General features: G+C 43.3%; 1 protein-coding gene across 2 annotated transcripts; it reads right to left on the bottom strand.

The window, feature by feature from the left end:
* Positions 1-233: 233 nt before the first annotated feature.
* LOC129040045 (protein lifeguard 1-like) lies at positions 234-26,335 on the bottom strand. 2 transcript variants are annotated; one of them, XM_054493865.2, is made up of 10 exons: positions 25,925-26,335; positions 20,822-21,096; positions 17,039-17,117; positions 15,685-15,738; positions 14,089-14,179; positions 10,032-10,069; positions 9,859-9,946; positions 6,036-6,125; positions 3,171-3,218; positions 234-806 (listed from the first exon to the last, which is right to left on the bottom strand). In XM_054493865.2, coding segments are annotated over exons 1-10 (915 nt in total). In that variant the 5' UTR covers positions 25,927-26,335; the 3' UTR covers positions 234-656. The 2 variants fall into 2 exon arrangements, with proteins under 2 accessions (XP_054349840.1, XP_054349841.1); XM_054493866.2 differs by lacking the exon at positions 6,036-6,125 and having other exon boundaries at positions 279-806.
* Between the last annotated feature and the right edge of the window lie 970 nt (positions 26,336-27,305).

Here is a 27,305-nt window from a genome sequence, read left to right as displayed (position 1 = left end):
AGAGGAAGTGGTCTCTGAGTTAAGGTTAAGCCCAGAAGCATGGGTGGGATGGTGACAATAGCAGCTAACGCTCTGTCCTGAGCCTTTCATGTACATGAACTTGATTAAACCTCTCTATACCCCACCAGATGGATGCTATTATTCTCTCCAGTCTGACTCTGGAATCCAAGAGAAAGGCAGAATTATTTGATTTATCTTCTGGTTTAGCTCTTTAAAAATATCAGATGCCAGAATATTCCCATAGAATGTCCAAATCAAGAGAAGAGAAAGAAGTAAATGTAGGTTTCTGTAGTCAATTGTATTCACGTGGAGATATGTTGTTTACAGCTTTAAATAGTGTTCAGAAAACTCCAACAAAGGAATGGGCATCTTACAAATGTTTGTACGTATGTAATTATGATACTCATCTTTTGAATCTATAAAAATTAGAAATGTCCCCAGAAAGTTTTGCTACGTGACAATGGAACTAAAAATATAACAGCTACAGCTATCATCTACTCAATGCTTGGTTTCATTTGACAAAAAAGTAAGTATTCTTAAAATTTTTTTTAAATAAAAGAGCTTCTGAAGTGGTGACTTCTGCATGCCTGAGCCCGGCAACACTCCACAGCACCCCTCCTTCCTCTTCTCCGCACGAGCCAGCCTTGGTTGCGTGACTACCGTCCCAGTCCAATCAGACGCAGAATAAAAATGAAAAGGTTGATGATGTCCAAGTAGATGTTCAGGGCAGCAAAAACATACTCTTCAGGATCCAGGGAATAATGGTGGTGCCCTCCCAGCATGAGCTGCACATCCATCACCAAGTACTTGAAGAAAAGGAAGAATTAGCTACTTAAATTGTACATTTCTATGAAATAAGTGTCTCAAATGATCTGGAAAAAAATATTTTAGCATCAGGAGAAACACTGTCGAAAGTCTGTTTTGGGCTGAATAAGTTATTCTTACAGCCCCAGTCGGTCACTGGGTCCCCAAGTTTGTAGTCTATAAAAGCAGGTGCCTCACCTGAGCTGCAAATCCCTTCTCCCCCCCTTTCTCCCTGTGTCTCATGTCAGCACCTTTGGAAGGAAAGAAAGCTAAGGTGGCAAATTATTCCAATTTGCCCAAGACTGATATTCTGGGAAAGTCCTCAGTCCCAGGCAAACTGGGATAAATTCATCACCTTTATAAAAAAGGAAAAAAAAAAAGCCCCAATGGCAAAGCATGCAGCTTTGCTCTCAGCCTTCATCTATCACCCTGGAGTCCCAGCTCCTATGCAGAAGTGGTTTTCTTTCCCTTCACTCCCCAAATCTCTGGCTTTAATTTATTGCTTCTTGTAAGAGGGGATATAATGACTCTCAATCATTTCACAGACATGCATGGGATGGTTAGGACTGTAGCTTCTCGGGAGAGGTTATGTGCTTGAGGGCAGACAGGAACATGGGAGAGTGAGATGAGCTCGATCCAGTGGTGCCCTGCCTGTCCAGGAGGATCAGGGCTCAGGATACCACCCAAGACACAACCAACCCACAGGGAAGCCCCAGCCAGGATTCAGACTCCTGTGAGCATTTAGGAGTGAGGCACCCTGCCTAACCCCATGCCCCCCAACTCTGATAGTTAAGCTTCCCTCAAAATTCAATTTCCTTTTCCAGCAATTTGTTTGGCATTGCATAGACCTGTTTGAGTCTACAATCGTTTTTATTCTGCCTGCAAATGGGAAACAGAAACATCAACATACTTTTGCATGGAAACGTTGTTTGCAAGCATCAGTACAGCAAGCATCAACACAAAAGGTCTGAGATTGTAGGAATAAAGGAAAATGAATGCAAATAATTTCCCTTTATAATAGGAAAAGAAATGAGAAAACTGAAATATATATGCTTAACTTTGTCTACACCCATACCACCCTAAATACACCCGATCTCGTTTGAAATGTATACGCTTAACCTTAACCTCCTGGTGTGAATTTTTCTAACGTTTGAAAGATATAACACAATCCCAACAACAATAAAAAGGAAGCAAAATGTAGATAGTTTTTATGCCTAATGATAATATATGGGGTTCATTACACCATTCTCAATACTTCTGGATATATTTGGAAATTTTGAAAATAAATAATATTAAAAAATAAAATCTTGGCTGGGCACAGTGGCTCATGCCTATAATTTTGGGCACTTTGGGAGGTGCCAAGGCAGATAGGATTGCTTGAGCTCAGGAGTTTGAAATTAGCCTGGGCAACGAAGCAGGACCTTGTCTTTACTAAAAATAAAAATGAAATCAGCCAGATGTGGTGGCATGTGCCTATAGTCCCAGCTACTGGGGAGGCTGAGCTAGGAGGATCACTTGAGCCCAGGAGATAGGGCTGCAGTGAGCCGTGATCATGCCACTGCACACCAGCCTAGGCGACAGAGCAAGACCCTGTCTCAAACAAACAACAAAACCCTGAAAGAAGTGATATGATAAAAGCATGAAATGGAATTCCATGCAGCCCTTGAAAAAGATTAGTTGGACCCAGGTCTGCTAATATGCAGAAGCCATTATTTTTAAGTGAAAAAGCAAAGGCAGGACGTTATACATAGCATAGCTATGTTTGTGTAAGAAGAAATGGTGCCTATGTGTAAAGAAGTTCTAAAAGGATTCCAAGAAACTGTTAACAGTTGTTCCTTCTAGGGACAGGGGATAAGAGAGAGATTTTAATTTTCATTTTATAATCTTCTATGTTGTTTGAATTTTAAAATGTGTGCATGTATTACTTTTTAAATAAAACATTCCTTAAAATAGTTTTAAAGATACAACAGCAAGAGATGGGACTAAATGGAAGGAAAGACATTCCCAGATACATTAGCAGTGACCTCCACCGGTTCTCTAGGAGAAGTTTCTATTGTGAAAGAATAGAAACTGGTCTGGAGGGAGAAACAAAAAAGAAACCACACCCCTGCTATAGTAAGTTTCAAAGCTTATAAATAATTCTTCATTCTTTTCTGAAATATTCACTGTTTCAACAAAAGTGATGTTTTCATGGATCTGGAAGACCATCTGGCTCTCCTAAGGGTAATGGCTTTAAATATGATCCTTTAAAAGGGAGCTGAAGAGTTTCCAGTGAATTCCTAACCCCATGTGACTCCAGGCCTAGCACAAGGGCTTGTCAATGCACATACCACACTCTTACCAAAGAGATGGAGCAATGGACTTACGAGTGAGAAGAGCACAGTTCCGAGTCCAGCATACAATAGATGCAGCCACTGCAAAGAGAAAAGATACGGCTGTAGATGAAGAAAAATATTTGGAATAATGAAAGGGGCCACTTAGGTCACTGCTGCCAGATAAGGAACCAATATTAAGAAAGCTGAATCTATGGGGGAATTCATCTTTTCTTTTTTTTTAAATTAAATTTTATTTTCTTTCAATAGCTTTTGGGGAACAGGGGCTTTTTGGTTACATGGATAAATTCCTCAGTGGTGATTACTGAGATTTTGGTGCATTCGTCACCTAAGCAGTATATACTATATCCAATATGTAGGCTTTTTACCCTCACGCCCCTCCTACCCTTCCCCGCTAAGTCCCCAAAGTCCATGATAGCATTCTTAGTCAACAGCACCCACTCAATTCCAATAAGCAAGCAAATAAAAACTAAGCTTGCACATGCTAAATAATATTCACCAAGTAAATGCTAAACGTCTCATGCATGGTAGGGCAAGTAGAATGTATTAGATGTATTTCACTTCGTGCCCCATCCACATAGCCCTTCTAGAGAATCTGCCCTCTCCTCTCAATTCATGGAACAGGAAGCCTTGGGGTCATAGTGACCTTTACACATCCTAGCTAGAGTTGATTGACAAAGCAGTGGAAGACCCCAGCTCCAAAAACAGTGAGTCTGATGACTGATCAGGGACTTCTGATATGTGAGTGGGCTTAGACAGATGCACCAGGCCAGCTGGAAATCAATTCTCATGATAGAGGGAACCAAGTAGCAGAGGCTGTTGTACCTTTAGTGCGTGCTGGCACTATTATTGCTATAAGCAGAGGTGGCTAGTCAACTCAGCCACAGAGAGGAAGGCAGGGTTTTCGTTCCTGGGAATCCCAATTCTTCTTCCCACCCAGGAGGTCTATGAGTTTCTCTGGCTCTTTGCCTCAAGCTAGTCTGAGTGGTATCTGTTCCTTGCAACACAAACAGCCCTGGTCAGAATATGGAACTAGTCTAAATGCCAAATGGCTTAGTTCTATTGGGGAAGAGGATTAAAAAATGGAGTACAACATCTGAAAAAAATATGGCATTAACTCTTCAGGATGAGAAAGCTGGTTCTGAGAGGGGTGGGCAAAGCACTGCCAGCTTTCAACAAGGATAGGTTCTTGGTGAAGATGATCAGAAGCCAGTGACACAGTCTGGGAGACACAGTATTTCCAGACTGAGCTAATAGTAAGAAAACACCTGATCATAGGAGTCCAAAGGTTTCAAAATTGCCAACATCCAACAAGCATGTAGACTTAGGGAATGGCTTCAACAAAGTCTTCCATTTGAACACATGTGCAAGATTGTAGATATTTGTGAAAGAAAATTTAGAATGGGAATTAAGATCTATCTGTCTAGTAGGAAACAGTTTTTTAACTTCACCTAAGTTATACTGTAAAGACCTATGGAACCCACCTAATATCTGCATTATTACTACCAATATCTCTGCTGCCATTAATAAGCGGAGAGCTGGGGCCTTTTAAGGCCCATCTTTGTGATGCCTTTGAGTTTATCTCTGAAGTGCAGGTGCCACCTTCCTAGCTCTAAGCCTATGGGGTCATTCATAACACTAAACCAATCCAGGAAGAACTGTTGATTCTATGTATGTCTGAAGATTGTGTAAATAGTCCACTTGTTGCCAAAGAAACTCCTTGGTTCAGCATTGGGACCAAGTTGGCCTTAAGGTTTTAGCCAAAAGGGTCCCAGGCCCCAGACCAGCTCTCAGTGGATCTGGCCTCCAACAGGGCCTCCACATAGGGGCCACTCACAGATTGCCAACACCAGGCCAGATCACACCTCTCGGTCTCTACAGCCTTTCAGAGTCAGTCCATGGAACGTGCAATGATGTGGGAAGAGCATGGTCACTCGAGTCACCCTGACCTGGCCTCAGTGCCACCCCAGCCACTCACTCCCTGTGGGATATAGATGAATTATTTAATTTATCTGAGTCTCTTTTCTTATCTATAAAATAGATGAGCTATGTACTTTTCAGGAATGTTGTCAGAATTGAATGTGATGTTTTGTGAAAAACACATAGGCCTATGTCCAATATCTAGTAAGAATTCAATGACTATATTAAAGCAAAAAAAAAAAAAAAACTAGAATTGGAAAATAAGGAGCCTCCTCTAGGCTGCTATCAGAAAGGCCCAAACAAGCCTTTCTGTACCACTCCTGGTACTTCAAACAAGCAGCACCCAAATATAGGAGAAGGAATCTGGCCTGCCCTCATGGGTAGGCTCACCTCGAGACCCTCTTGGAGAAGGACAACTGTCTAGGGTTGTAGCTCAATATTCATGCACCAGAGCTTCTGTCCATGGTGCCTCCTAACGACCACTGTGGGGGCCACTAGGATCCGTCTCACAGACCTTCATTTACCAGGAGGGGAATGGAACTGACCACAGGCACAGATGCTGTGCTGTGCAACCCATTGCAGTTTGCACTTAGGCCATGCTTCCCACTTCTCAGTCCTTGCTGGGAGCAACAGGGCCCTTCCTGGAAGACACGGGACCACCCTGATGATTGACTTTAGCTCTAGGACTTCCTGATGGCCTTGCTGAGCCGCCCTCAGACCACGCCATATTTAGAATGCTCCCACCCAGCCTCCCCTCCCTCTCCTTCACTCGAGGCCTGATATGCCGTCATGGTCTGACAGCTCCCCCAGCTGTTGGCTCCCTGCCCCTTTTCTCTCATAGGCATTTCTCCTACTAAAATCCTTGCACGCTTATCCCCAACTCCATGTCTGCTTCTCAGAGGACCCAGACTAACATAACCAGCACTTCATCTATATGTTTAACAATTCTCTGAGGTTTCCCAGTAAGATCTCACTTACATATGATCGCACGAAGATTAAGATAATTCCATAGATTAAAAGCACGAAGCAGAAAACGAACAGTGCTCCATTTAGCAAGGTAAAATCCCACTGAGGAAACATAAGCAGCATAAACAACTCAGTTATTATCTATAAGAAATTTTAGGATGTTTAAAGATGCATCTCATACCCCATAGAAACTGGCCCATTGCTAATAATTTACCCTAATCAATTCCAAGAACCACGGAAATTCATTAGCTCCAACCACTAAAAAATGCTACATAAAAAGTGTTATATTGACTGGGAGAAAAAGGTAGAAGTATGGGTGAAATGCCAGTAGCCATGAGTTGATAATTTTGGAAACTGGGTAATGGGTACTTGGGGTTTCATTACATTATTCTATTTTTGTACTTATATGAAATTTCCCATAAAAAATACATTGAATAAGTAGGATGTATATTTGAAGATATAGGATGATCATAATCATTCATATGTTCAAAAGCATGTACATAGAAAACATTAACGGAGTGAAATATACCAAGATGTTAACTGGCTATCTTTTTCACATTTATACGCATATGTTTTAACAAAAGTATATACTAAGCTTTCAAAAGTTACTGCTAATGATTCTTTTGTAATTTGGAAATGTATAGTTGTGATTTTTGTTTTTTTCTTTATAAATCAGTGACCCAAATCAGCCTGAGGAGATTAAGGGTTTCTTAAGAAAGAGGATGTTTATCTTCTGGCCAAAAAAAAAATTAGATTATGCAGACAAACAAGAGCCTTTAATTCAGTATATTTTCTTGCAGGAGTATTTTCCTAATTATTTTGTTTCCCCCTTTTTCTCCCTACCCTTAATACACCCAGAGAATAATCCAAAACACTGGTTCCCTGAGTGCTGTTCTCAGACCAGCAGCATCAGCACCACCTAGGAAATTCATATTATCGGGCCCCACCCCAGACCTACTGATGCAGCGACACAGATTGCAGGGCCCTGCAATCTGTGTTTCAACAAGGCCTCGGGGTGATTCTGGTGCATGATAAACTCGGTCTAGGGCTGTGCTTTCACTACAGTAGCCACATATGGCTGTTGAGCGCTTGAAATGTGGCTGGTCTGAATTGAGGTGTGCTATAAGTGTAAAATACACAACTGGATTTCGAATTTCAGCTCAAAAAAAGTAAAATATCTCATTCATATTTGGGTTATGTGGATTACAGGTTAAAATGGTAATGCTGCATATATATATGGTTAAATAAAATATACTATCTAAAGAATGTCACCTGTCCCTTTTGACTTTTTACTGTAGTTACTAGAAAATTTAAGATTATACGTATGACTTGCATTTGTGGCTCACATTATACTTCTCTTGGACAACCCAGGTCTGGAGAGCAGTAAATCTGGCTTAGGACAATGAAACCCTAAGGCTTGCTCCTTGTTGGCAGAAAGAAGATGTGACTTCATTAAGGAAGGATAACTGGGGTGAGGTAAATTCAGGTGGGGAGCCCTGTCAGCTCTGACCAAGCCCAAGAGAGAGCAGGTTCCAAGTCACACCTGTGGTGGGTTGTCAGCTTCAGAGGCCCACGGAGCAGGCAGTCACTCTGGGGTCCAGGTGACAGTCATTCAGGAACAATGGTGGATGGTAGCATCCCCACCCCATCCTCGCCCTGTCCCCTTCTTGGCCAGTGCCAAGAGCCCACAAACCACTGTCACATCCCATATTCCCAGGCCCCACTTTAGAGAGAAAGGCAGGGAGACAGGGAGGCTGAGCAGCTGAGCGTTTTGTATCCACATGACACTATCACCCAGCCCAAAGGAACTGCTTCAACTGTGAGGTCCAATTGTAGTTAAACCAAATGGACATTTAGTTAATTTTCTCCCTGCTAAGTGGACAGTTGCAGTTCATGAAAAACTCAGACTCATTGTGTTCCTACATTTCCTCTGCACCGCTTGGGTTGTGGCTGGACTGAATTTTGCCATTCCCAACACATAACTTAATAAGGGAGAAAAATGTGGTTGACCATGGGTTCAGCTGCCTTTCAAAGTCATCAATGTGAATATCATCTTTAAAATATTTTCCGGCTGGGCATAGTGGCTCATGTCTGTAATCCTAGCACTTTTGGAGGCGAGGAGGGAGAATCACTTGAGCCTAGGAGTTCAAGACCAGCCTGGGCAACACAGGGAGACCCCTACTCTACAAAATATTTAAAAATTAGCCAAGTGTGGTGGCAAATGCTTGTAGTCCCAGCTACTTGGGAGGCTGAGATGGGAGGATCACTTGAGCCCTGGAGGTAGAGGCTGCAATGAGCCATGTCTGCACCACTGCACTCCAGCCTGGGTGACAGAGCAAGAGCCCATCTCAAAAATAAATAAACAAACAAACAATAAAATAAAATACTTTGCAATGTAATATTCACTCCCCTGAACCCAGGTCATAGGTTATCTGTGACTTAAAATACTAATGGGCTTTTTAAAAAGTATTCTGGCAGTTTAGAGAAATTTTTTTTTTTTTTTTTTTTTTTTTTGAGACGGAGTCTTATTCTGTCACCAGGCTGGAGTGCAGTGGCACGATCTCGGCTCACTGCAACCTCTGCCTCCAGGGTTCAAGCGATTCTCCTGCCTCAGCCTCCTGAGTAGCTGGGACTACAGGCGCCCGCCACCACACTCAGCTAATTTTTGTATTTTTAGTAGAGATGGGGTTTCACCATGTTGGCCAGGATGGTCTCGATCTATTGACCTTGTGATCTGCCCGCCTTGGCTTCCCAGAGTTCTGGGATTACAGGCATGAGCTACCGCACCTGGCCAGCTTAGAGGATTTTAAATGGCTTAAGGAATCTGTGCATTCAACAGTGGCCCACCTTACTCATTGCAAAGAAGCCTATCTATTTACAAATAGGCTGGTTTCTACAAACGGCCAGCTTTAAGATGGCAAATACTGATCTCATCATGAATTAAAGTTGAATCTCTAACTTTTGATACAGTTTGACTAAATACCTAGTAGATCCTTCTGTCTCTCTGACACTTCTTTTTCCACCAGGAAAAGGCTAAAATCCTGCATGTGTATAAGATCTTCCTTATGATGTGTGCCAAACAGCTTGGGAAATGCACTCCCTTCTGTGTAAGTTATTTACCTAAGGCCAGCCCATGCTTTACAAAAGGAAATTGACCAGGACTGAAAGGAGGGGCTGCAGGCAATGCTGCATCAGATCTCAAGAACACCCTATGGTTGGACAGAGACTGAGCCATCTCACAATTCAACTGAAATAATCTCGAATTATGAGATGTTCTCTGGGACATCTTGGCATTTTGGAGCCTGGTAAACTGTACAACTTTTAAATTTTTAAATTCCCTGTATCAGTCAGGGCCCCAGCAAGGAACAGATGACACACTCAAATAGGATGATTTGAGGAGGGTTTGTTTGTAAAGGAACTCTCCACAGAAGTGTCTGCAGGCAACCAGAACAGGTAGTGAAGTAAGCTAGTCTGGCAGCCAGCCAAAGAGCTGTTACCAGCCCCAGGCCCAAAGGGGAAAGGAGAGGGGGCAGTTACAGAAGCCCAGAAGGTTGTGTTGAGTTGGCCACCTTGTGACAGGCAGTGAATCTTGCTAAGGCACACCGTTAGCCCAAGAGGAACTTGTCATTGGGAGGAAGCCATAGGAATCAGTACCTCTCTCTTCCTGCCTCCTGTCTCCAGCTGGAACTCCCCATTGGCCAAAGCCCATGGAAAGCCCTAAGGCAAGAGGGCCCTGGAGATGAGACCTCCAGGACTGAGAGAGCAGAGGAAGGCATAGGAAAATGGGCTGGGGACAAAGGGACATACCTGGCACACTCCCTTCAATAATACCTACTTTTGTTTGTAGAGCAAACAAAGTGAGTGCTAGCGTCACCAGAGTGGTTGCAGCTGTTGCCCATAACACTTCCTCGGCCTTGTAGAAACTAAAACCAGAGACTGTGATTATTGTTCACATACATTCCAAGAAAAGCATACACAAATCAAAGGAAATGTGTATCAAAGACTTACACTGATATGGCTCCTAGCAGCAGACCTTGCAGAGCTGTCTAAAAACAAAATTCACAATAAATCAGACGCCTGCTTCCTGAGGCATGGGGGCGAGGCCCAGAATCCAGAAGAGGTGATTTGAGGGGTGTGCTTCTGAGCAGGGTCTAGGGAGCAAGGGGGAATATGCACAGCCTGGTTCACACAGCCACTGGGCAACTATGGGGAATGAAGAGAATTCAATATTTCTGTAACATCCTCCCTATGATGGACAAGAGAAAATTATTTATTAGTAAACATTTCTTTGAACACAACAGTAACTTTACATACTCAGTGAATTAAACATGTATTAATTATGAATGTAGAAACCAAGGTAAAAAGGTTCATTTGTAGACCATATTGTCATTCATCAAAGGGGGCCACCCACGCCGTATCGATGTTTCATCAGGACAGGATATGCGGTATCTAAGCTTCATAACATTCTGGGTACAGACACTTTCCACGGCACCTGAGGGACAGCCTTCCAACCTCAGACATGGGATGAGAAACAAGGTCTTCCCAGTGCCGGAGATGGGACTGGAGGGTAGATACTGGCAGAGCAGAGTGTGGAACTGCGCCTGCAGGTGCCAGTCCCGGGCTTAGGAGGACTGTCATCACCCAAATAGAGCCAGGGGTGCAGGGAAAGGTGGGATAGGGGCAGAGGCTGAGAGCCAGCAGGCAGTCAGGCTGAAGGATGAGACCAAGGCACTGAGGTTGTGCCCAGGCCCACAGTCAGGCTCACCAAGGCGTGAGGACGACAGAGCAGTGGCTGCAGGGCTGAAGTCATGCCCAGCTCCAAGGCTGCTCTGCCAGAGGCAAATCCAGAGACTGGGCTGACCCACTGGTCCACAGGCAGAGCCGGGAAAGACTCCTCCAGTCTCCAGGGGTAAAAATGAGGGCCCATCCTAGTACGAGGCCTGCGAGAGAAGGCTTTGAACTCCCACTGGCCAAGGATGGCCAGGAGCAGAGGCTGGGAAAGAAGTGGAGTCTCCAAAGTCCTGGGTCACCCCTCTGGCATTTCCAAACCCAGTGGGTAATCGCCTGATTCTCTACTTTGTACAACTTAACGAAGTAGGCTATCTCTATTTCCATTATAGGGAAAACAGTGTACCTAGTCTCCATACAAATGATATTTAATAATGTGCTCACTTCCAACCTTCCTCTCCAGATGACTTTCTTCCTCTTATAGTGGATCCGTTGCTTCCTATTTCTCCAGCTCCAGCAGCACATGAAGGAGGTGTGCATGTGTGTGGTGTGGGTGGTGTATATGTGAGTTTGTGAGTGAGGTGTGTGTGGTGTGTGTGCCTGTGTGTCTGTGTAATATGTGTAAGTGTGTGAGTGTGCATGTGTATGTGGTGTATGTGGTATGAGTAGTGTGTGTAAATGTGTGGTGTGTGTATTACTGTGTGTGTGTATGTGCTGAGTGGTGTGTGTAAATGTGTGGTGTGTGTATGACTGTGTGTGTATGTGCTGAGTGGTGTGTGTAAATGTGTGGTGTGTGTGACTGTGTGTATGGCGTGAGGGGTGTGTGTGGTGTGAATGGCGTGAGGGGGTGTGGGGTGTGTGTGACTGTGTGTTGTGTGTGTAAATGTGTGACTGTATGTGTAATTGGGAGCGACTGGGAGGAGACAGGGAGAGAGAAGAGGAAATGGTTTCAAGCTAGAAAATGGCTTTCGGTTTTTGAAAGAGTGGAAGAGAATAGGAAGAGGCCGTGGAAGTCACAACTGTCTGAAGACTTCAAGAGCTCAGAACATGGGCTCAAGAGGCCAAAATTCTATGGGACAAAAGCTGTTGTCAGTGAAATATGTTTTCCTTTTTTCCTCAACTCTTTTTCTGAAATGGGCTTTTTCCCATATATCTTCTAACCCTTGGGCATTACGTTAAGTCTGGAAAACATAACTAATGCTTTGCCCCTGTATAATATCTCTTCTTTTAAGCCGTTACTTGCTTTGAGATAAACAGCAAAACCTCAGAGATGAGAGCTTCCTTGGAGACCAATAACTTTTATCTCTTGTAATAAACGTTAAGGCCATTTAAAATTTTTAAGTAAAAAACTCAAACATTTCTAGGAAACCAGCACGCCCTCCTGTCGCCCTTCCCCACCGTCTCGGCTCCCAGATTTCCGCCTCCGTCTGGCTTCCAGCCCCGCCCCGTTCTGAGTGTGATCTGTGCTGTCAGTGCAGGAACTGGGACACCCACTGCTGGCCTGGGCAGTGAACAGGGTACCCACACCAGCTAAGGAAGCCTCCTCCATGCTTTGGCAGGTGAGGAAATGTCCAATCGTGGACAGCAGGCAACCCGTCTTCTCCAGCCTCAGGAGCCAGCTATTCCTCCCAGCATGTAAATCCCCAGGGTACTGGTGCTGAGTCTCACCGACGGTCACGTGTTCATGCTCGCTTTGACCACCAGGGGGCGCAGAACCAAGCCTAGGCTCCAGACGCGTGCATAAGACTTGATGCATTTTGTGCACTAATCTAACCATTATCTTTATTTTTCTAGCCCATTTTTCCTTTCATCAGATTTCTCCATTAATTGATCTTATCTTCGTATATTATGGATATTTTTATAAGCCACCTCAAGTCTGATTTGGAATCAGATGGGGAATAAATCAATTGGTAAATCAATCTTCCCGTGAAAGAATGATCAACACTGCTTGGGAAGAAATGCCAACCTTCCCAAAAAAAGAATCGTTTGCTGGCCTGGCGCGGTGGCTCACATCTGTAATCCCAGCACTTTGGGAGGCCGAGGCGGGCGGATCACCTGAGGTCAGGAGTTCCTAGACCAGCCTGGCCAACATGGTGAAACCCCATCTCTACTAAAAATACGAAAATTAGCCAGGCGTGGTGGCGTGCACCCATAATCCCAGCTACTCGGGAGGCTGAGGCAGGAGAATCGCTTGAACCTGGGAGGCGGAGGTTGCAGTGAGCCGAGATCGTGCCATTGCACTCCAGCCTGGGCGACAAGAGCGAGAGACTTCGTCTCTAAAAAAAAAAAAGAAAGAATTGTTTGCTGACAACCTCCTGAATCATACTGAGACGGTTCTGGGTTTTCATAAGAGGACCCAAACACTCTCGGAGTTACTATCTGTGAGCTTCAGAGAGACCACACCCCCGGGAGGCAAGAGGTTTGGCCTGACCCGCCTGACTCCTGAAGGATGCCGGGTCCCTGGGGAGGAGCCCTGCGACCTTTGGGGAGCTAAGCCCTGAGTTGGAATGCAGGGAAACTGGTGGAAATTCGAGTTCTATTCAGGTTTAGAAAAATCTAGGAGCTTCAGGTACCTGCTGAGAGCTGGCACGATCCTGGGGTTTCTGTGGGCAGCACAGAAAGGAATTGGCTGCAAGAAAGGGAGCCACCCTGGGTTCTGTGGTCTAGGGTGGCACCAACGACAGAAAATGGGCAGATGTGGCGAAGCCTTGTGAGTGGAAGCCACCACAGTGAGGCGCTGGAGAACCCGGAACCCGGGACCAGGAACCAGGCCGCAGTTAAATCAGGAGAGCCCTCTCAGCCCCTGACTCTGCTGTGCTGGAAAAGCCCTCGTGAGCTGAGATGCATCTCAAGCTGTGGAAATGAGGGAGAACCTAGCTCAGAGATGGGTTCTGCTCCCGGTAGGACTTGAAGAAGAAATAAAATACATTTTACAAGAATAAAGAAATATAAACTTCTTGCACACGACTTTGTGAACTAGACGTGGAATCCACTCTCCATAACAAAATGTGTTTGCGCCTGAGAGGGGTCCCAGCAATAGACAGGTTAACTGTTCCTGAAGTGCAGCCCAGACTCGGGAGTGTGCGCCCCCAGGTGCCCTTATCAGAGGCAAGTGTGCCAGCACGAAGTCGCCCAGATCCCCAGATCCCCTAATCAGCTCAAAGGGTGTGAATACCATCTCATAAGTTTACTACTTCATTACAAACAAAATTCCGCCAAGAGAACGTTTCACAAGTAATTTCTATCTGTATTGTTCCACAGGAAGAGTTTCCACAATAAAATGAGTGAATTTAATAACGTGCGTGAACTAGAACAGGTGCTGTCAAGGTTTACTTACAAAGAATCCCAGGAGAATGTAATTTGCAGGCACCTGACGGCGGAGATTCCCACAGCAAGCAAGTATAATAAGTACGGCAAAAAATGCTGGGCTGGAGGATAATTTAAAACCACGTGTTATTTGCTTTCACAGACTATATCATAGCATATATTATACAGAGATAAATAGATGTAGATATAGATCATAGTAATACTTACCATGATCTTACTTATCTCATAGTATTATAAACAAAAATGTTAATTATTATTTTTGCCTTTTCGTAGTTTTTTTTTTTTTTTTTTTTGAGACAAAGTCTCGCTCTTGTTGCCCAGGCTGGAGTGCAATGGCGTGATCTCGTCTCACTGCAACCTCCACCTCCCAGGTTCAAGCGATTCTCCTGCCTCAGCCTCCCGAGTAGCTGGGATTACAGGCACCTGCCACCACGCCCAGCTAATTTTTGTATTTTTAGTAGAGATGGGGTTTCACCATGTTGGCCAGGCTGGTCTACGAACTCCAGACGTCAGGTGATCCACCCACGTCAGCCTCCCAAAGTGCTGGGATTACTTACAGGCGTGAGCCACCGCGCCCGGCCTTCTTAGCTTTTAAAATTAACTTTTCTCATTTCCATCCACAGATAGCTTATGGGGCATTAAAATATTTTTATTTTAAAATAATTATAGATTCACAGGAAGTTGCAGAGAGATAAAGAGGTCCCGTGAAATCTTCACTTAGTTTCCCCCAGTGGTTACATCTCATGTATTTATAGTACAGTACCAAAACCAGTAATTTGACATTGATACAGTGTATATATCATCTATGTCATCGAATTATGACACAAATCTATGTGCAGATGCATGTAACCGCCATCACAATCAAGATTCAGAACTATCTCTTCAAGAAAACACGCACAAAGACCTCTCTTGTACTGCCCCAGCCCTGTATAGTGTAAAAGTCACCAGTGCCAAGATGGAGTAACTTAGGTCACACCCAGAATGCAGCCAGAGGTGATGAAGGAGGGGATCTCGTATATCTGAGATAAGAACTAGCCCAAAGACCTTTTAAAAACCCGCAAGAAATTTCTATATGCCCCACATGTCCCTACGTGTCCTGCCCACATGTCTACAACAGGGTATATCACAAAAAATTCCTCAAGATCGCAGCATTCCAGCCAAGCTGCTCTCACAAAAACACTTGCCTGGCAGTGGCTGTCTCCACCAATGAGTTAGCACCAGCTCCCGTGACAAGCCCCTGTGACCAGTGATCTTTGTTTCAAAATAATTTACATAGACTTCTCTTTGCCTTTTAAAGGCTTCCTCTTATCCCAACCTCTCCATCATCCATCATGGCCTGTGTATCCCACCTCTCAATGCCCCTGCCACTTCTGAATACACTCTGCAGGAAGCCTCTCTCTCTATCGTTAATTTAGGTTGACAATAGTAACACCCAAACCCACACACTCAACCCTAACTCCTGTCAGCCATTGATTTGTTTATTTTTCATCCCTATAATCATATCATTTCAAGAATGCTGTACCTTATACCTCATTTTGAATAGTAAAAGAATCTCAGGCAATAGACAGTAGAAAAAACACATTGTATTAAGTCCAGTGATACTTACAAGATTGCATAGATGAACCAGGGGTTTTTGAGCACCCAAACTTTTAAAGCCTCCCTGTTTAAAAAAAAATTTAATACAGTTTTACACAATAAATATTTCACTAACTAATATGATATTTAAGTAGAAGTAAAGCAATATCATGAGAAGAAAGGAAGAAACCCTAACTGATGAATAATGACAGATGGGGAATGAAACAGTGAAACATTCTTTTTCTTAAAATAGATATATTCATAATAAGTTATAAGTAAAATTTGGATGAATGAATGTCCTAATAAAGGTTTTTATTTTTAAAATGCTGAGATTGATATGTGTGCAAAGCAAAAGAACTCAACTTCTCATGTTTGTTTTATAAATATAGATTTTCTTAGGATATATTTAAGCAGTGACAGATCATAGTCCCTCAAACAAGTTCTTTTTTTTTTGTTTTTTAGAGACACGGTCTTGCTCTGTTGCCCAGGCTGGAGTGCAGTGGCATGATCGTGGCTCACTGCAGCCTTGAACTCATGGTCAAGCGTTCCTCTTGTCTCAACCTCCTGAATAGCTGGGACTACAGGCATGTGCCACCACATCTGGCTAATTTTTATTTTTATTTTTGTAGAGATGGGGTTCTCACTATGTGGCCCAGGTTGGTCTCAAACTCCTGGCCTCAAGCAATCCTCCCACCTCAGCCTCCCAAAGTGCTGGGATTACAGGTGTGAATTACTGCACCCAGACCCTCAAATAATTTCTGAATTTAACGCTGTTCCAGCCTCCAAGGTCTCCATAATCTCACCTTTTTTTTTTTTTCCCTTGAGAGAGCGTCTCGCTCTGTTGCCCAGGCTGGAGTGCAGTGGCTCAATCTTAGCTCATTACAACCTCCACCTCCCAAGTTCAAGCTATTCTCCTGACTCAGCCTCCTGAGTAGCTGGGGTTACAGGCATCCACCACCACACCTGGCTAATTTTTGTATTTTTAGTAAAGATGGGGTTTCGCCATTTTGGCCAGGCTGGTCTCAAACTTCTGACCTCAAGTGATCCGCCCACCTCAGACTCCCAAAGTGCTGGGATTACAGACGTGAACCACCACGCCCAGCTCACCTTTTCTTCTCTATCCAGTTTTAACTGTTGAAACAGCTCAGGAAAAAATAAAAAAGAAAGCAGTGTCCAAAATAAGAGTTTAAAAAAAGTTTTTTTGCTTCGGTTAGGAAGTGAAAGTAAAATTCTAGAAATCAACCACCACCTTGGTCTAGGAGTTGCCTCAGAAAAACAAAAACAGACAAACTGTCTTTAAATGATCAAAATTAAATTAAGCTGATTCAATAAAAATTAATGTGAACAACCTAACACTTAATTCTACATCAGTCATAAAGACTTACCAGAAAATAAACACACCGGTAATTACTGCAGTGAGCAACAACTGAACTGACAGGAGGAGGAACACTTTGATAATGAAAGCTGAGGAGACAGAAACATTATTTTTATGACGCAATAGTCAAAATAACAATATAAATGTAATGACCTATTTTTGATATTTAATGAAAGAAATTTTTTTTTTGCTCTTTTTTTAGGATGGGAAAGGCAGTGCTAGTTTACAGTCAGCAAATAGAATAATAACAAAAATGCAGCTCTATAGAACTTTTAGAGCACACTCAATCCAGATGGTTGGATAGAGGTGTTTTATTGGAGATCTGATGGTTTATCCATGGGAGCTCCAGAATTTTCTCTTTTTTATTTATTTTTCTTTCTTTCTTTCTTTTTTTTTTTTTTGGAACAGAGTCTCACTGTGTTGCCCAGGCTGGAGTGGAGTGGGACAATTTCAGCTCACTGCAACCTCCACCTCCCGGGTTCAAGTGATTCTCATGCCTCAGCCTCCTGAATAGCTAAGATTACCACCACTCCCAGCTAATTTTTTTTTTTTTGTATTTTTTTAAGTAGAGATGGGGTTTCACCATGTTGCCCAGGCTGGTCTCGAACTCCTGACCTCAGGTGATCCACCTGCCTCGGCCTCCCAAAATGCTGGGATTGTAGGCATGAGCCACCATGCCTGGCCAAAGTCTAGAATTTTCAAGACAAACTCAGGAATTTAATTCCTTGTCATGCACACCCCATCCTCCTTAGGATCAAACATGATTTGAAAGCCTCACCATGTCACAGGCCCATCATTAGGGATCCAGCAACACTACCTCCCTGCACCGGAGAGCAGCAGTGCCTCAGGACTGCAGAGAGAGGGGGCGTCTCCCTGGAGATGGACTTGGGCTGCAGAGAGTTTGTGGAGCTTTTCTGCCACTTTTCTCTCCAGCCTACCCACCTGTAGTAACTCTCTTCTCTTCTGCATCCTGATGCAGAAATAGATAACTTGGTGAACTGTACATGAGACCAAAGAGTTCCAAGAGAATGACAGGCCAACATACAAGGCACAGCACGTGGGCACCTCTTTCTGCTTACGTCCTGAGCCCTCTGAATATGGCACTGGCAATGGCAATTTGCCTTTTGTGTGGCTTTATCCCAATTTCAAAGGAAAAAAAAAGAAGTAATGCTGCTTAAAATTAACTTATAGGATCGTTGACTGTCCTTTTGCTGGGCAGTTTCTATGCACAGGAAGTATGACAACAAAGCAGTGGGTCTAAACTGTCTTAATAAAAATATGAGAACATATATTACCAAGTGTATGCTGCCTACATTAAAATATTCATTTAGCTCACATTAATTTGGCATCTGCTATGTAGCAGGGACTGTGGGGGAACAAATATTAAATGTGGCCCAGGCTCACAAGAACAGACATAGAGATCAATGGAATCAAAGTGACAGTCCAGAAACAAACCTTTATATTTATGGTCAATTGATTTTTAACAAATGTGCCAGGAAAATTCAACGAAGAAAGAATAATCGTTTCGACAAATGGTGCTGGGAAGACTGGATATACACCCACAAAAGGATGAATTTGGATCCCCAACTAACACCAACCACAAGCCATAACATGGAGTCATAATGGCCATAACAGCCTCAGCTACCATCTCACTGTAAGTGAATGAGAGCCCCCAATTCAAGACCAGCACAAGAGTTGACGAACTGAGTCAACCCACAGAATTATGAGAGATAACAAAATGGTTGCTGCTTTTTTTAAGTGGGCAAAGGATTTGAATAGACATTCCTCCAAAGAAGACATATGAATGACCAATAAGTAGAAGAGAAAATTCGCTAATGAAATGCAAGTCAAAAGTACAATGAGATAATACTTCACGAACACTAGAATGGCTATAACCAAAAAGACAGACAATAACAAGTGTTGACAAGGTTGCAGAGAAACAGGAGCCCTCATATATTGCTGCTTGGAATGTAAAGTGGTGCAGCCACTTTGGAAAAGTTTGGCAGTTCATCAAAATGTGAAACACAGAGTTATCCTATGGTTCAGCAATTCCTGGGTATCTACCCAAGAGAAATGAAAACATATCTCCACACAAAAACTTGAATATGAATGTTGATTGCAGCATTATTCAAAACAACCCAAAGGTAGAAAAAATCTAATTGTCTGTCAACTGAATAATGTATAAACAAACGTCTTCTATTCAGGCAATGGAATTGTATACAGCCCATTCATAAAAGGAATGAAATACTGACACATGCTACAACATGGGAGAACCTCGAAAACATTAAGTGAAAGAAGGAAATCACAAAAGACCACATGTTGTATGATTCCATTTACATGAAATGTTCAAAATAGATTCACAGAGAGGTCTGAAAGTAGATCAGTAGTTAGCAGGGGTTTGGGGGAGGGAGGATGGGAGTAACTGCCAATGGGTATGGGTTTCTTTTCTTTTTTTTTTTCCTTTGGTAAAGATGGTGTTTCACCATGCTGCCCAGGTTGGTTTTGAACTCCTGACCTCAAGTGATCTGCCTGCCTCGACCTCCCAAAGTTCTGGGATTACAGGCATGAGCCACTGCGCCTAGTCTGGCTATGGGTTTCTGTTTGAGGTGATGAAAATGTTCTAAAATTGATCATGTTGATGGTTATCAACTCTAAATATGCAAAATACCAGTGAATTGTACACTGAAAAGGGATTTTTATGATTTGCAAATTATATCTCCATAATGCTGCTTTAAAAAATTACAGCCCCCATAACTCAATCCATTACCCTGCTATACTTTTCCTTTTCTCCACAACACTTTCATATTTTCATATACTGTATTTTTTTTTAATTGGACAAAGGCCAGCCTCTGCCCTTCAGGAGAGGCACATATAAATAACTGACTCTTACACTGGCAAGGAGGCTCTACATATTTTTCAATTAGACCTGAAAGACTAATTCGATTAGACTCCTTAAGCCTCATTTTCTCACATGTAAAATGGCAATACAACTTTTGTATTTGTATGTTGTTGTAAGGATGAAACGCAATAGCGTTGCCCTTGCACAACACCGTGTAGGCCTGATATTGATCTCAGAGACAGCCAGGTGCTTACTGACATCCAATATCCCTGGCTTCCTCACTATTTGACCCAGATCTTGTTAAGGGTGGCAATGGGCTCAGCTGAACAACTCCAGATAGAGGTGGCCATGTGATACAGGTGGGTCAATGACATGGCATTCAAAACTCTGGGTGTGGTTTCTAGAAATGCCTCTGAAAAAAAGACTGGTTTGGTCAACTCTCAGGATACCTGCAGCCCTCTCTTGGCTCTACTTTGCCTTTGGCTGTTTGCCTTTTCCTTCTCCTACCTCAAAGGCTAGAGCTTCAAAAGGCAGCTTTCCAGCCACAGGAAAGGAGTGGTGAGGCCCACAGGGAGACCAATAGGATTCAAAGCTCACAGTCCACCTGCAAGTTGTCCAGGCCCTCAGAAGGCCTAAGGGTGGCAGAGTGGACACTTTAAAACTTAAGCCAATATTATGGTATCACCTTGTATACAAGTAAAAACATTTTATGAACCATGACTAATTCATATTTCCTTAAAAAAAAAAAGTTATTCACCATATGTTTCTTATGAGTTTCTGAATGCCCTGGACAACTTAGAAGCAGTCAATTATAGCAGCCCTACATCATATTTTATGAGAAAGCATGACTCAGAAAAACTAAAAACAAAATTATATCTGACAATCTACTCTGTGGAAACATTTTAAGAGAACATGTGCTCTTCTCTTCTAAAAAGGTAATTTCTTTATTCTCACCTCTGCGGACAAATGCGTCTGAGAAAGGATTGCCTAAAGTTGCATTGCTATCACCTGGGGTGACGTCATCTGAAATTTCTACCACATAGGTATTCGACTGCTCGGTGTCCTTTGGCCGTGGCTTCTCCTGAGTTTCTAGTGGCCCAGCTGAAGATGAAGGTGTGTAGCGCTCACCAGATTGGGACTGGATGCTTTTATCTGCTGCTTCCCGAATCAGTTGTCGATGATCTCCAGAACCAAAGTCTATTCGTTCGCTGACCTCCAAGTCCAATTTCCTAGAGGAGAAGAATTGTTTTTCATGTCCTTATGATCACACCTCTACAACCTTAGCATCCTCAGAATCATCAGGCGATTTCTTCTTAATTTTAACTGGCTTGGCTCAGTACTTACCAAGTTGGTGCTTAGTAAATATTTGTTAAATGAATGATAACATTTAAGATGAAACCCATAGAGTAAAATAATTTGATTATATTATGAAATTAATTTTTTAATAAAATTTATTCAGCAAAAACTTAATGAGTGCCAAGCATGAAGCTGCCCTTGCTGTCTCTGCCCTCAAAGAGCTTACATTTTGGAAGAGAGTATAATCAAGCAATCATATAAAAGGCAACATAGGTTGTGCGCGGTGGCTCACGCCTGTAATCCCAACACTTTGGGAGGCCGAGGCGGACGGATCACCTGAGGTTGGGAATTCAAGAGCAGCCAGGCCAACATGGTGAAACCCCATCTCTACTAAATATACAAAAATTAGCCAGGCATGGTGGCAGGCACCTGTAATCCCAGCTACTAGGGAAGCTGAGGCAGGAGAATCGCTTGAACCTGGGAGGCAGAGCTTGCAGTGAGCCAAGATCGTGCCACTGCACTCCAGCCTGGGAAACAGAGCGAGACTCCATCTCAAAAAAAAAAAAGGCAATATAAGCAGACCAGGAACATTGGAGGAAGTCCTGAGACCCCTGAAGGAAATCTGGAGGAACTTGGAGGGAGTAGAAGAGGTTGTCAAAAGCTTCCAGAGAAACTGAAAGTTAGGCCATGGCTGGAAGCGAATAGGGATTAGTCAAGTGAAGAGATGGAGAGAGGTTTTCCAGACAAGGAACCAGCCTGGACCAGGACTGGAGAAGGCAGGGAGGGCAAGTTCCAGAAATGTACCTGGAGCAGGGAGTTTGAAGGGGAGAGTGGAATGAGGTTACACAGAGAAGTAGTGGGCATGCCTCTGAGAGGCTGGCAAGCCAAGTTAAGGAGTCTGGACTTCATCCTGAAGGCCATGGGTGTGATTGGCAGAATGGCAGTCCCCTAGTGATGTCCACGTCCTAGTTTTTGGAACCTGTGTCTGTTATCTTGCATGTGAAAAGGAACATTGCAGGTGTGATTAAGAAAAGGACTTTGGGATAGGGAGATTATCCTAGATTATCTGGGTTGGCCCAATCAAATCACAAAGATTATTATGATCATAGGTATAACAAGGTGGCAGGAAGAGCAGAGTCAGAGAAGGAGATGTGACAACAGAAGTAGAGGTCAGAGTGATACAATTGTTGTCTTTGAAGATGGAAGAAGGGGGCCATGAGCCAAGGAACACAGGTGGCCTCTAGAAGTTGGAAAAGGCAAAGAAATGGCTTTCCCCCTACAGCCTCCAGGAAGGAACCAGCCCTGCCAGAACCTGGATTTTAGCCTAGTGAGATTGGTTTTAGGCTTATGACCTCCAGAACTGTAAGATAATAAATGTGTGTTGTTTCAACTCATTCAGTTTGTGGCAATTTGCAACAGCAGCAACAGGAAACTAATACAATGGGGAATCAAGGAAGGTTTCCCAGCAGGGACCCATGGAGATCTCCTAGAAAGAAAGGTTACTCTAGGTAGTGTGGAGAATGGGCCAGACTAAGACAAAGTGAGGCAGAGACCAGAAATCCAGATATGAGATGGCAGTGGGCTTTGCCACAGTGCCTTCCAGCCTGAACACAGTTCTTAAGAAACTACTACTAGGCCGGGCACGGTAGCTCATGCCTGTAATCCCAGCACTCTGAGAGGCTGAGGTGGGCAAATCATGAGGTCAGGAGTTTGAGACCAGCCTGGACAACACAGTGAAACCCCATCTCTACTAAAAATACAAAAATTAGCTGGGCGTGGTGGCACGCTCCTATAGTCCCAGCTACTCAGGGGGCTGAGGCAGAAGAATCACTTGAACCTGGGAGGCAGAGATTGCAGTGAGCTGAGATCACACCACTGCACTCCAGCCTGGGTGACACAGTGAGAGTCCATCTCAAAAAAAAAAAAAAAAGAAAGAAAGAAAACCACTACTAAATGGACAAAAAACTGCAAAGAAAAAGGCCCCTATTAACCTTCTGGGTAACATGAAGTCTCAGGCAAGCCCCTGCTGCTGGCCTCCGGTTGCACGGAGAGTCATGAAGGGGCTGAGACAGCAAAGACTCAGGCAAGCTGAAGGCCAAGTAGGAAAGGCATAAATAGAAGGTCTGAACAAAATGCCAGGTCTTGGAGAAGCAGATGCAGTGTGGGAAAGATGTCCCTTCTCCTCAAATTAATCTCCAAATTTTACAAAATTCATTGGGATTTTTTTTTCAGTACTTGAAAATATAACTCCAAAGTTTATCAGAAAGAGTAAAGGTGTGAGAATAATCAAGAAAAAAATTAGAAGGAGGAGGATTATGGTGGAGGGGATGGTGATTTACTTTTATCAGAAATCAAAAGATTATAGAGCTTTATAATTAAAACTGTAGTAATAGTGTGGCAATAGATAAATTGATCAATAAATAGATCAATGAGTTGGAAGAGATTCAAGAAACAGACTGATGTACAAAGGAGAATTTAATATTTGATAACGGTGAAATTTCAAATTATTGTCCCATGGTGGGGGAAAAATTAGCTATGTACTTGGAAAACAAAATAGAGTTTAATAGCTATTTCACATCTTATACAAACATCCATGCCAGATGAACTAAAGATATTATCATGAGTAGTAATAGCCATAGATATTCTACAAGAAAATACCAGGAATATTTGTGTAAGTCTTTGCAAGAATGATACCATATAAGAACTGCTTTGGCCGGGCCCGGTGGCTCACGCCTGTAATCCCAGCACTTTGGGAGGCCAAGGCAGGTGGATCACCTGAGATCAGGAGTGGGAGACCAGCCTGGCCAACATGGCAAAACCCCGTCTCTACTAAAAATACAAAAATTAGCCGGGCATGGTGATGGGCGCCTGTAATCCCAGCTACTTGGGAGGCTGAGGCAGGAGAATCGCTTGAACCCGGGAGGCAGAGGTTGCAGTGAGCCAAGATTGCATCATTGCACTCCAGCACGGGCAACAAGAGCAAAACTCTGTCTCAAAAAAACACAACTGCTTGGCAGATTTGGGGTACAAGAGTGCTTTAGACACCATTACAAATATTAAATGCAAAATTTTTTTTTTTTTGAGACAGTCTCCCTCTGTCACCCAGGCTGGAGTGCAGTGGTGCAATCTCGGTTCACTGCAAGCTCCACCTCCCAGGTTCATGCCATTCTCCTGCCTCAGCCTTCCAAGTAGCTGGGACTACAGGTGCCCACCACCACGCCCAGCTAATTTTTTTTTTTTTTTTTGTATTTTTAGTAGAGACAGAGTTTCACCATGTTAGCCAAGATGGTCTCGATCTCCTGACCTCATGATCCGCCCGCCTCGGCTTCCCAAAGCGCTGGGATTACAGGCGTGAGCCACCGCGCCCGGCCAAAATGCTAAATTTTAAGTGTAATATTTGTGATATTTACTATACTGTAAGAAGAACTTTAACAAAGAAAAGATGGGCAACCCAGTAAGAAGATGAGAAAAGTCCAGGCACAATGACTTACAACTGTAATCTCAATGTTTTTGGAGGCCAAGGTGGGAGGATTGATTGCTTGAGTCCAGGAGTTTGAGACCAGCCTGGGCAACATAGTGAGATCCCATTTCTAAAAAAAAAAAAAAAAAAAATTTTCCAGGCATGGTGACATGTGCCTGTAGTCCCAGCTACTCAGATGGCTGAAATGGGAGGATTTCTTTAGCCCAAAAGTTCAAGGCTGCAGTGAGCTATGATTGTGCCACTACACTCCGGCCTGGGCAACAGAGCAAGATCTTGTCTCTAAAACAAAGAGAGAGACAGAAAAGAACATAAATAGGCAATTCATATGGTCAATAAACTTAGGAGACGATACCTCACAAATAACCAAAGAACTGCAAATAAAAACAAGAAAGACTGGCAAAGATTAAAAAGATAAGTCTCAGAATTGCAAGGCTGTGAAGAGATAGATAATAGAGAATCCAGGGCCACAAAATGACCTCCATAGACCCTATACATGTTTGTGTTCATGGGTCCTTTCCTCCAAAAAAATACTAAAAATTATATGTTATGAGTGCATTGGTATAAAGATGAATATAATCCTCTCTGGAGTCATTATATATTATATATTCATTATTATATTCACTTTTTTCTCCTGCTTTAAAAAATTAAAATGTGTTTATGGCCCCTAAAACTATCCTGAGTCCCTAAAACTATCGTGAGTCCTAGGCACTGGGCCTACTTGCCTAGTAAGTATCAGTCCTGGGATACTTACTTACACCTTCATGGGGGCATAAACGTTTTGGGGGTGGGTGGCAATTTAGCAGCATCTATCAGAATTCAAAATGTGTCTTACTTTAGACCCAACAGTTACATTTTTAGAAACTTATCCCATAAACCTTTCCATACAAATACGCAAAGATACATGTATAAGGAAGTTCATTACACCATTCATTGTTCATAACTACAAAAAATTTTTAAACAGTTTAAATATCCATCAGCAAGGGAATGGTTAAATTCATTTTGGCACAGGAAAAGGCAGATATATATGGATTGATGTGGAGAGTTCACTGTTACACACTTTTAAATTTAAAAGCTAACATTAGAAAATAACATTGAGCAAGATCACATTAATGTTGTACATACAGCCACACATACACACACTTCCCGAGACTGGAAAGATATACTATAAACTGTTCATATGATCATCTCTAACCCAGCAGAGTTGGGAAACACACTCTGAATAGTATGAATTTTTACAATAAACATCTATTACTTATATAATAACAGAAAAATATATTTACATTGTGAAGAGAAAAGGAAATGTTTCTCTTTTTGATAAAGTTTGGACTCCTCCGAGGAAAGCAGTCTTCACGCAGAGCTGAGAGGCACTAGAAGATGCTCAGATAACCAAGTTGATTTCCTCTCCAGTGTCTTGCAAATCAGAAGGGAGAGAGGCAGCAAGATTTTCAAAGCACTCAAAAACAAAAACAAAAACAAAACAAAGCCACAGGCAACTGAGTTTTCCTCATGCAACTATATTTGGCTGGTGTCCGAATCACAAAATGAGGCTTTCACTTGGTCCTCAAGTAGCTCTCCCAGCTCCTGAGCCAGTGGTCAGTCATCCAAAGCCTGGGCAGGCGCTGGAACTGAGAGGCAATGTTCTGAGCGACAGTTAGGAGAGTGGCAGTTGGAGCATGGGTGGACCTAGGTGGAGGGGCCCTAAGTCAAGCGCTATCTGCCAAGCCTCATTCTGGTCAAAGAGCCATGCCAATGCACTCCTTATTGTCTTAGGCAAGACTGCACCCAAATCTCCAAACCGATTCCATGTCAGGGAACAAGAGGCTCCTGGAGGACGTGGTGTGTCTCAACCACGTCATCACTGTCTCCTAAGAAGGAGGAAGATGTTTATGAAACTCCACCAGAGGAGCCCACCAGAGATCCTGCACAGTTATTATGTTGGCGCAAAGGTAATTGTGGTTTTGGCCATTAAAAGTAATGGCGAGGCCGGGCGCAGTGGCTCATGCCTGTAATCCTAGCACTTTGGGAGGCCGAGATGGGTGGTTCACCCGAGGTCAGGAGCTGAAGACCAGCCTGGCCAAGATGGTGAAACCCCATCTCTACTAAAAATACAAAAATTAGCCGGGCATGGTGGAGGGCGCCTATAATCCTAGCTACTCGGGAGGCTGAGGCAGAGAATTGCTTGAACCCGGGAGGCAGAGGTTGTAGTGAGCCGAGATTGTGCCACTGCATTCCAGCCTGGGTGACAGAGCGAGACTCCGTCTCAAAAAAAAAAAAAAAAAAAAAATTAATGGTGAGAGCTGCAATTACTTTTGCATCAACCTGATATTTCAAACAAGTAAGACTTGTGTGTGATAAAGTGTGCATTGTTTTTTCTGGTGAATGATGATGACGTTGGTACAGGGAGATGGCTACCCTTGGGCTGCAGGACAGTGAGGAGTCGTGGAGGTGCCCGATTCAGGCAGTGTGGCAGGAGAAGTCAGACAACCAGGCAGGGACAGCTGAGATGAGCTCCTCTCCCTGGAATTTCTAGGCAGGGAGGGGAGTGGGAGCAGAAACTTGTCCTGAATAGAGGCTGCTGCTGAGAAAAGGCTAACTGATACATTAACCCATTCATTAAACTGCTAATTAGTGCGTGTCTACTGTGCGCAAGGAGCAGAGAAG

Source organism: Pongo pygmaeus, chromosome 6 (genome assembly GCF_028885625.2).
Source record: "Pongo pygmaeus isolate AG05252 chromosome 6, NHGRI_mPonPyg2-v2.0_pri, whole genome shotgun sequence".
In the NCBI taxonomy this organism is placed as follows: Eukaryota; Metazoa; Chordata; class Mammalia; order Primates; family Hominidae; genus Pongo; species Pongo pygmaeus.
Note: the sequence above shows the minus strand (reverse complement) of the source record. Positions and strands in the feature narration are given on the sequence as shown.

Excerpts from the sequence above, each read along its gene's own strand:
- LOC129040045 (XM_054493865.2), bottom strand. Across the intron at positions 9,947-10,031 it reads CTGCTAGGAGCCATATCAGT|TTTCTACAAGGCCGAGGAAG; the intron begins GTAAGTCTTTGA and ends CTCTGGTTTTAG. Across the intron at positions 3,219-6,035 it reads TAATCTTCGTGCGATCATAT|TGGCTGCATCTATTGTATGC; the intron begins GTAAGTGAGATC and ends TTCTCTTTGCAG.